This window comes from Bos indicus, chromosome 1 (assembly GCF_029378745.1).
Source record: "Bos indicus isolate NIAB-ARS_2022 breed Sahiwal x Tharparkar chromosome 1, NIAB-ARS_B.indTharparkar_mat_pri_1.0, whole genome shotgun sequence".
Classification (NCBI taxonomy): Eukaryota; Metazoa; Chordata; class Mammalia; order Artiodactyla; family Bovidae; genus Bos; species Bos indicus.
Window position 1 is genome coordinate 138,820,196 of NC_091760.1, and position 10,295 is coordinate 138,830,490.

The 10,295-nt window shown below is 36.3% G+C and overlaps 1 protein-coding gene across 1 annotated transcript in view; it reads left to right on the top strand.

Moving 5' to 3' along the window:
• MRPL3 (mitochondrial ribosomal protein L3) overlaps window positions 1-3,380 on the top strand; it is a 57,086-nt gene extending 53,706 nt beyond the window's left edge. Inside the window, exon 10 of the mRNA XM_019962499.2 lies at window positions 3,048-3,380. Coding sequence (XP_019818058.2) covers window positions 3,048-3,200 — 153 coding nt within the window. The 3' untranslated portion in view covers window positions 3,201-3,380. The remainder of the gene's footprint in view (window positions 1-3,047) is intronic.
• Window positions 3,381-10,295: the final 6,915 nt, after the last annotated feature.

The window sequence follows — 10,295 nt, forward strand, 5'->3', positions numbered from 1 at the left end:
CAAATCCACTAAAGGAGGCAAAATACCTATAATCAGAAAACTGAGATACTGATGAAGAAAATTGAAGACACAAACAGATGAAAAGATATACCGTGTTCTTGGATTGGAGGTATCAACATTATTAAAATGATCATACTGTCCAAGGCAATCTATAAACTCAGTGTATTCACTATGAAATTTACAATGACATTTTGCATAGAACTAGATAAGAAATTTTAAATTTGTATGGAAACACAAAATCCAGGATAGGCAAATTCAATCTTGAGAAAGAAGTGCAGAGCTGAAGGAATCAGGTTCCCTGACTTTATACTACAAAGTTACAGTAATCCAAACAGTTTGGTACTGGCACACAGACAGACATATAAATCAATGGAATAGAATGGAAAGCCCCAAAATAAAGCCACACACCTATGGTCAGCTAACCTACATAAAAAAGGCAATGATATACAATGGAGAAAGATAGTCTTTTCCATAAGTAGTGCTGGTAAAATTGGACAACTGCATGTACAAGATCAGAACATTCTCTAACACCATTTACAGAAATGAATTGGATTAAAGATCTAAAAATAATGTGGGATGCTATAAACTTCTACAGGAAGACGGGCAGAACACTCTGACATAAATCACAGCAATATCTTTTTTGATCCATCGCATAGAGTAATGGAAACACAAAAATTAACAAATGGAACCTAATGAAACTTAAAAGCTTTTCACAACAAAGGAAACCATAAACAAAGTGGAAAAACAACCTGGAGAATGGGAGAAAATATTTGCAAATGATGCTACCAACAGAGATTAATTTCCAAAATATATAAACAGCTCATACAGCTCAACTTCAAAAAAACAAACAACCCAATCAAATAACAGGCAGAAGATCTAAGCAGGCATTTCTCCAAAGAAGACATACAGATAGCTAAAAGGCATATGAAAAAAAAAAAAAAAAAAAAAAGCTCAACCTCGCTAATTAGTAGGAAAATACAAATCAAAACTACAGTGAGGAAGTCACCTCATACCAGTCAGAATGACCATCATTAAAATGTCTATCAGTAATAAATGCTGGAGTTGGTATGGAGATGAGGGAACCCTCCTACACTGTTGGTGGGAATGTAAATTGGTGCAGCTACTATAGGAAACAGTATGGAAATTCCTTAAACTAAAAATTTGAGTTACCATATAGCCCAGCAGTCTGACTCCTGGATGTATAACCAGAGAAAATGATAATTCAAAGGGGTACATGTTTGCCATTGTTCATCACAACCCTATTCACAGTAGCCAAGACATGGAAATAACCTAAATGTACATCGAAAGAGATATAAAGAATCCATGGTACATTTATACAGTGGAAAATTGTGGGTGTGGGTGTGGGTGGGTGCACTCACTCAGTCATGTCCAACTAACTCTGTGCAACCCCATGGACTATAACCCACCAGGCTCCTCTGTCCATGGAGTTTTCCAGGCAAGAAAAGTGGAGTGAGTTGCCATTTCCTACTCCAGGGGATCTTCCCAATCCTGGGATCGAGTCTGTGTCTCCTGCATTGATGGGATTCTTTACTACTGCATCACCTGGGAAGCCCATGGTGGAATATTACTCAGCTATAAAAAGAAAATGCCATTTTGCAGCAACATGGATGAACCTAGAGATTACCATACTAAGTCAAACAAAGAGAAATATCATATGTCACTTGTATGTGGCCTCTAAAAAAAATGATATAAATGAACTTATTTACAAAAGCAGAGGTAGACTCACAAACATAGAACACAAACTTGTGGTTACCAAAGGGGAAAAGAATAGGAGAGGGATAAATTAGTAGTTTGGAATTAGCAGATGCAGACTACTAAAGATCAAAATAGATAACCAACAAGGACTTACTGTATGGCAAAGGGAAGTATACTCAATATCTTGCAGTAAATTACCACAGAAAGTTTTGTTGTTCTCTTTATTGTGTATTTGCTTGGGTTTTCTTTTATAAATTCTGAGACAGTTTCATTGGTAAGAATATCTTTTTTTCCCAAGTTAAAGTTGAACCCAGATTAGTGAATTGGAAAAAAAATTAAAACAAGTATTTCTTTTTAGGCAACTGACTGATAATTTCTAACAATTTTAATGAGAGAAATGAATATAGATGTTTTCTTGTACTTTGCTATTCCTAGCAGCTGTGTACTAACGTCAACCAAATTACTCATTTCTTATTGCCAAAATGTCTTATTTTAATGTGTGTATAATTAACATGTAATTTTTTTTTATCTCTGAATGGAGGTTGTGGAATGAGTCAGAAGCTTTAAAGAATCCAATAATATTTTCCAAAAATATAACAACATTTTAGATCATATCAATATCTATGTTATTCCTCAGTTTATGAATTCACACATGTAATTAAAATATTTTTAGAATATAAAGATTAGTTAATAGAGCTAATTTAGAGACTCTGGGGTTATTATTGTTTTTTGTTAAATACTACTCTATCCTTAGCTACTCAGAGAGAACACTACTTGTTAAATATATGCTAATTTCCTTAATATAACTTGTTATTTGGGGTTATGTGTTAGAATTAAGACTAACAAAAGTACTAGATAAATTTTATTTTCTTTGAGCTCAAAAAATTCTGTGGTAGAATATAGAATAATAACATTGGGTTGGCAAAAATGTTGGTTCAGTTCAGTTTTTTTCCATAAGATGGTTCTAATAGCATTTGTGTGCATTTGTGCTCAGTCACTTCCATTGTGTCCAATTCTGCAATCCTATGGACTGTAGCCCACCAGGCTCCTCTATCCATGGGATTCTCATATGGTAGTTGATTAACTTGAGGAAGTCTATGTTTCTGTCATTGGCTTAGTTAAGTTTATTGGTATAAATATATATACACATATATATAAAGTAAGAGGAACTCAGTGTATAACAGCTATATTTTTCACATTAGAAAATGTAGAAACTAAAAACAGAAAAAATAAACAAAATGCGAGAACAGATATTCTAGGATTATGAATAAGTAAACCAGACTATCTTTAAATAACTTATTAATAAGATCTTTGCTTCCCCCACCCCCCAGATCAAAGATTCTGTACTGCCTGCATATAAGGATTTCTGTAAAAATCTACCATTTCCAACATATTTCCCTGATGAGGACGAAAAGGAGCTACCAGAAGATTTGTATGATGAAGAAGTGTGTCAGCCTGGAGCACCTTCTATTACATTTGTTTGACTTCACTGGACATGAGAGAACCCCACATATACTATGAATTCTGATGAGCCAGAACAGTAATATAACCAGGAATTATGGAGTTTTTTCCTTAGTTAAAACATACCACATAACCACATGGTTCTCTTTTACCATGTATTTCTCAAATTATCTTAAGTGTTTATAAATTTAATTTCTACTAAAGATTTGTCTGTCTTTGTGAAAGGGTGGTTGTGGAACGGTGTCAAGTCATATGGAGACTAAATAACTTATCTAGATTAAAGAAAAAACCATTTCTTGAGACTCAAAAACAGAGGAATTCAGATCTTTATCTAAATTATAGAAATGTTGATGTTATAGTTAAAGGCCTGACACATAATAAAATCACAAATTATGGGTCTTATATATTACACTTGTGTTAGGAGGTATAGTTATCTTTTAGCTTGATTTCTCAACTGTAACTCTTTTTTTTTTTTTTTTTTTGGCTGTGTCTCACAGCATACAGTGGTTAAGACTCTGCACTGAATCACCAGGGAAGTCTTGTAATCATTTTTCCTTGATGCCTTCCAAAAGGGATTTGAAACAACCTGGATGTGCATTCAACAAACTTATTAACCACCTGTTACTCAAAATGTTAATAATAGCTCCTGGGTTTCTCTTCATTGTATGAAATGAAAATATTTACTAATGGCTACTTGTGACAGATAATTAAGCCTAACAATGTTAGTATCATGCTCACGTTCAGTTGTTCAGTCATGTCAGTCTCTTTGCAATTTCATGGACTGTAGCCTGCCAGGCTCCTCTGCCTATGGAATTTTCCAGGCAAGGATACTGGAGTGGGTTACCATTTCCTGTTCCAGAGGATATTCCCAACCCAGAGATAAAACCCCAGTCTCTTGCATCTCCTGCATTGGCAAGCAGATTCTTTACCTCTGAGCCATGCTCTAGGCCAGTGTAAGTATAAGCAAGACTTACTTAACTATTGGATTTCCTCTGGACTAAATTCCTGAGGATACACAGAATTTTAACTTTTTAAACTTCAGGTGTCTTCTAAGACTTGATTCACATAGCCACCCAAGAGACTCACTAACCACAGTGTTACACCTTTTAATAACAAATTCACTAGTTATCAGGAAATCACACAAAGACCTACCAGTATTTTTGGGTCCACATTGCATTTCTCATTCTTAATTTTAAATCCAGCTGAAGCCACATCCCTCTTAAAGTTTTCATTTATACTTCATCTCATTTTGTTATCGATTTGTGGTAGTTGACAGATCCATGTGTTAAAATAGTAAAGTAAGGAGAAAGCATGAAGGATTATATAAATTAGTATAAGTGGGGGTTGAGAAGGAATGGTGCCAATATAATACAGTTGAGCAGGCTGTGGTCTCAGTTGAGCAGAGGTGTTATATGGCTCTTAGCTTCCTGGATAGCAAAGTAAAACAAATAACATTGATTTGTTTCATGTTTCTCTTTAATTACGAGGTCCTCAAGAGGAGTAATTTTAAACTGCAGTAAATCTTGTTTAACACGTTATTTTTTATTAAAAATAATTTATCAAACTAGAAATTTCTAAACTTGTTAAAAATAAACATATTCAAGGGTAAAATATTAGACACATTGTTGTCAGAGATCAAGTAAGACTATCCTTCACTATTTCTAGACAACAGTGGTTTTGGAGATCTTAGCCAATGCAGTAAAACAAGAAAGAATAGTGATACAGATACAGGGAAATGAGAATAAATCTCATTTGTAAGAAATATGATCTACTTAGAAGATTTAAGACAGTCAACTGATAAGCTGTCAGGACAAATGAAGACAGTTCTGGTGACTAAGTACAGCATCAGTATACAAACATGGACAGAGGAGCCTAGTGGGGTACAGTCCATGGGTTGCAAGGAGTCAGACATGACTGAGGGACTAACACGCTTTATACCAACATATAATAGCAGTATTAGGAAGTTCTGTGGTATGGAAGTGAATACTATCCACAGCAGCAATTTTTTAAAAACTTACTGAGGAAAGAAGCCTAACATATTCTGAGGTCTTACTGGAGAACTAAAAATGTAATTGAAGAACATGAAAGAAAACCATGATGGTCCTCTCTATTATTTAAGTTATGAATGAGGAGATGTAATATTGTAAAGAATTTAGCCTAATCCTATTTTTAAAATCTCAATATGACTTACCATAGAATTGTTCAAACTGATTGTAAAAATGGAATTAATGCATAAATGTAAGAATAACCAAAACTTAAAATGGTACCCATTCGTTAGGTTTGCCCCATTGTTTATTTAGGGATTATTTATACCTATTTAATTTTGAAATTCAGAATATTGTGTACATCAGTTCACTCCTTTAATTAACTGCATTTGACCAAAAGATTTTAGTAAACTTATAGATGTGTCAAGGTTGCTGATGAAATGATGGGAAGTAGTTGTTAACCTACAAGACAGATGAACAGTTATTGCTGGAGAACATAAAATCTCGTTTCTGAGTAAGGTATTTGCTGAGGTTTGTATCAGGAGTCCCCAACCTCCTCTGAATGAAAAACTGTTTAATTTCCCAGAAGCCATTGATGGGGGAAATCATTACTCAGGAAGGATGCTTTATGCAGTGCAGGAAACGAATCATATCATCTGAAAGTAACCAGATGACAGAAGAAGGGCAGGATGTGTGGCCTTTTGAAGAAGTCAGGAAATCCTCTACACCAGAGAACCTGCCCCACGCCCATTATCATCTTTGACCAGAGTTTATGTTACCCAGTCCAACCCAGCAAACCAGGAGATGAGTTGTTGGGGCAAGGAAAGCCAGCAGACGAATAAGATGGTGGGCTCATGTCCCAAAAAAAGCAATGTTGCCTAAATCAGGATTCAAGTTTCTTTTATACTAAAAGGGTAGGGAGTAAAGTCAAACACCCCCCTGGTTCTGATCAGACTCTTGAGAGGATGTTTTAATTTCTTCCTGCAGTCATTCACAGGTGGGCCTGGTCAGGGTGTTTCCTCTGAGCTAAAAAGAGGTATTTTAGCTTAATGCTCATTACCTGCGAGGCAGGGTTCCCAGAGATGGGCCATTATGTATAATTTAACCTTATAGGCAGCATCCCTTTAGTGATTAACTTATAACAGAAAACAAAGTTTCTTACCCATTAAAATTTCCTACAGTCAGTGTCCATTCCGGTGAGAAAAGGGACAAAGACAGTTGTGGCTCTTTCCTGCTGAACAAGGGCAATGAATATTCTTTAGAATCTTTAGTAGTAAAATTGTCTTTCCTTTATTATCTACAACTATTTAGTCCTGTGGTCATGTATGGATGTGAGATTTGGACTGTGAAGAAGGCTGAGCACTGAAGAATTGATGCTTTTGAACTGTGATGTTGGAGAAGACTCTTGAGAGTCCCTTGGACTGCAAGGAGATCCAACCAGTCCATTCTGAAGGAGATCAGCCCTGGGATTTCTTTGGAAGGAATGATGCTAAAGCTGAAACTCCAGTACTTTGGCCACCTCAAGCGAAGAGTTGACTCATTGGAAAAGACTCTGATGCTGGGAGGGATTGGGGGCAGGAGGAGAAGGGGACGACAGAGGATGAGATGGCTGGATGGCATCACTGACTCGATGGATGTAAGTCTCAGTGAACTCCGGGAGTTGGTGATGGACAGAGAGGCCTGGCGTGCTGCGATTCATGGGGGTCGCAAAGAGTCGGACACGACTGAGTGACTGATCTGATCTGATTTAGACCTGATGGAAACTCTTAGCTCTTTGTTTCTAATATGTAATTGAACATAGGATTGGGCATAGGGATGGACTTGGGTTCTAGTTCTCAATACATATATACTAAATACCTATGCTATAGAATAAAATACATTGACTCCTCTCCAGCCATAATGAAATTACCATTTACTTCAGTTGTGTACGCAGACCTGTTGGAGGCAAATTCATGAGGAATGTTTAGTATAATGTGCAAAGTTTTAATATAATTGTCAACTTCTAGGTCTTTCAGAGCATTTATAGATTTATCCCATCTAGGTGGATGCCTAGAAAAAACAACCATACAGTATTTCAAAGGGACTTAATTTAATCCTATTTCTGAGAGCAACTGATCTGGAGCAAGCCTTGTTGTCATTGTTCAGTCGCTAAGTCATGTCTGACTCTTTGCGACCCCATGGACTGCAGCATGCCAGGTTTATCTGTCCTCCACTATCTCCCAGAGTCTGCTCAAATGCATATCCATTGAATCAGTGATGCTATCTAAACATCTTATCTTCTTTCGCTCCCCACCCCACACCCGTCTTCTCCTGCCCTTAATCTTTCACAGCATCAAGGTCTTTTCTAATGAGTTAACTGTTCACATCAGGTGCCCAGAGTTTTGGCACTTCACCTTTAGCAACGGTCCTTCCAATGAATATTCAGGGTTGATATCCTTTAGGATTGGCTGGTTTGATCTCCTTGCAGTCCAAGGAACTCTCAAGAGTTTTCTCTAGCACCACAATTTGAAAGCATAAATTCTTCAGCATTCAACCTTCTTTATGGACCAATTCTCACATCTGTACATGATTACTAGGGAAACCATAGCATTGACTATATGGAACTTTGTCAGCAAAGTGATGTCTCTGCTTTTTAATATTTAATCTAGGTTTCTATAGCGATCCTTCCAAGGAAAAAATGTCTGAATATCATGGCTACAATCAATGTCCGCAATGATTTTGGAGCCCAAAAAAGTAAAATCTATCACTACTTCCACTTTTTCCCTTGTATTTGCCAGGAAGTAATGGGAACAGATGTTATGATCTTAGTTTTTTTGTTTCTTTATTTTAATTGGAGGCTAATTGCTTTACAGTATTGTGGCTTTTTTTGCCATTCATCAACATGAATCAGCCATGGGTGTACATGTGTCCTCCCATTCCTGAGACCCCCACTCGCCTCCCTCCCCACCCCATCCCTCTGGGTTGTCCCAGAGCACCAGCTTTGAGTGCCCTATTCATGCAACAATTTTCACTGGTCATCTATTTTATATACAGTAATATACATGTCTCAATACTCGTCTCAAATCATCCCACCCTCATCTTTTCCCACAGAGTCCAAAAGTCTGTTCTTTACATCTATGTCTCTTTTGCTGTCTTGCATATAGGGTCATCACCATCTTTCCAAATTCCATATATATGTGTTAATATACTATATTGATGTTTCTGTTTCTGATTTACTTCACTCTGTATAATAAGCTCCAGTTTCATTCACTGCATTAGAACTGAGTTCAAATGTGTTTTTTTTTATAGCTGAATAATATTCCATTATGTATATGCACCACTACTTCCTTATCCATTCATGTGCTGATGGGCATCTAGGTTGCTTCCATGTCCTAGCTATTGTAAACAGTGCTACAATGAACATTGGGGTACATGTGTCTCTTTCAGTTCTGGCTTCCTCAGTGAGTATGCCCAGCAGTGGGATTGCTGGGTCTTATGGCAGTTCTATTTCCAGTTTTTCAAGGAATCTCCACACTGTTCTCCATAGTGGCTATACTAGTTTTCATTCCCACCAGCAGTGTAAGAGGGTTTCCTTTTCTCCACACCCTCTCCAGCATTTATTGTTTGTTGACTTTTTGATGCCAGCCATTCTGACTGACATGAGATGATACCTCATTGTGGTTTTGATTTGCATTTCTCTGATGAGTGATGTTGAGCATCTTCTCATGTGTTTGTTAGCCATCTGTATATCTCTTTGGAGAAATGTCTGTTTAGTTCTTTGGCCCACTTTTTGATTGAGTAGTTTATTTTTCTGGTATTGAGCTGCATGAGCTGTTTGTGTATTTTGGAGATTAATTCTTTGTCAGTTGTTTCATTTGCTGTTATTTTCTCCCATTCTGAAGGCTGCCTTTCACGTTGCTTACAGTTTACTTTGTTGTGCAAAAAAGTTTAATTAGGTTCCACTTGTTTATTTTTGTTTTTATTTCCATTACTCTGGAAAGTGAGTCATAGAGGATTTTGCTGTGATTTATGTCAGAGAGTGTTCTGCCTATGTTTTCCTCTAAGAATTTTATAGTTTCTGGTCTTACATTTAGATCTTTAATCCATTTTGAGTTTATTTGTATGTATAATGTTAGAAAGTGTTCTAGTTTCATTGTTTTACAGGTAGTTGACCAGGTTTCCCAGCACCACTTGTTAAAGAGATTGACTTTTCTCCATTGTATATTTTTGCCTCCTTTGTTAAAGATAAGGCATCCATAGGTACTTTCCATTTTGTTCCATTGATCTATATTTCTGTCTTTGTGCCTGTACCGTATCGTCTTGATGACTGTAGCTTTATGGTATAGTCTGAAGTCAGGAAGGTTGATTCCTCCAGTTCCATTCTTCTTTCTCAAGATTGATTTTGCTATTCAAAGTTTTTTGTGTTTCCATACAAATTGTGAAATTATTTGTTCAAGTTCTGTGAAAAATGCCGTTGGTAGCTTGGTAGGGATTGCATTGAATCTATAGATTGCTTTGAGTAGTAAACTCATTTTCACTATATTGATTCTTCCAATCCACAAACATGATATATTTCTCCATCTATTTGTGTCATCTTTGATTTCTTTCATCAATGTTTTATAGTTTTCTACATGTAGGTTTTCTACATGTAGGTCATTTCTTTAGGTAAAATTTATTCCTAAGTGTTTTATTCTTTTTGTTGCAATGGTGAATGGCATTGTTTCCTTAATTTCTTGCTGTTTTTTCATTGATAGTGGATAGAAATGCAAAGGATTTCTGTGTATTAATTTTATATCCTGCAACTTTACTATATTCATTGATTAGCTCTAGTGATTTTCTGGTGCTTTAGGGTTTTCTATGTAGAGGATCAGGTTATCTGCAAACAGTGAGAGTTTTACTTCTTTTCCAATCTGGATTCCTTTTATTTCTTTCTTTTCTCTTATTGCTGTGGCTAGGACTTCCAAAACTATGTTGGATAGTATGGTGAGAGTGGACACCCTTGTCTTTTTCCTGATTTTAGAGGAAATGCTTTCAGTTTTTCACCATTGAAGATAATGTTTGCTGTGGGTTTGTCATATATGGCTTCTATTATGTTGTGGTATGTTCCTTCTTTGCCTGCTTTCTGGAGAGTTTTTATCATAAATGGATGTTGAA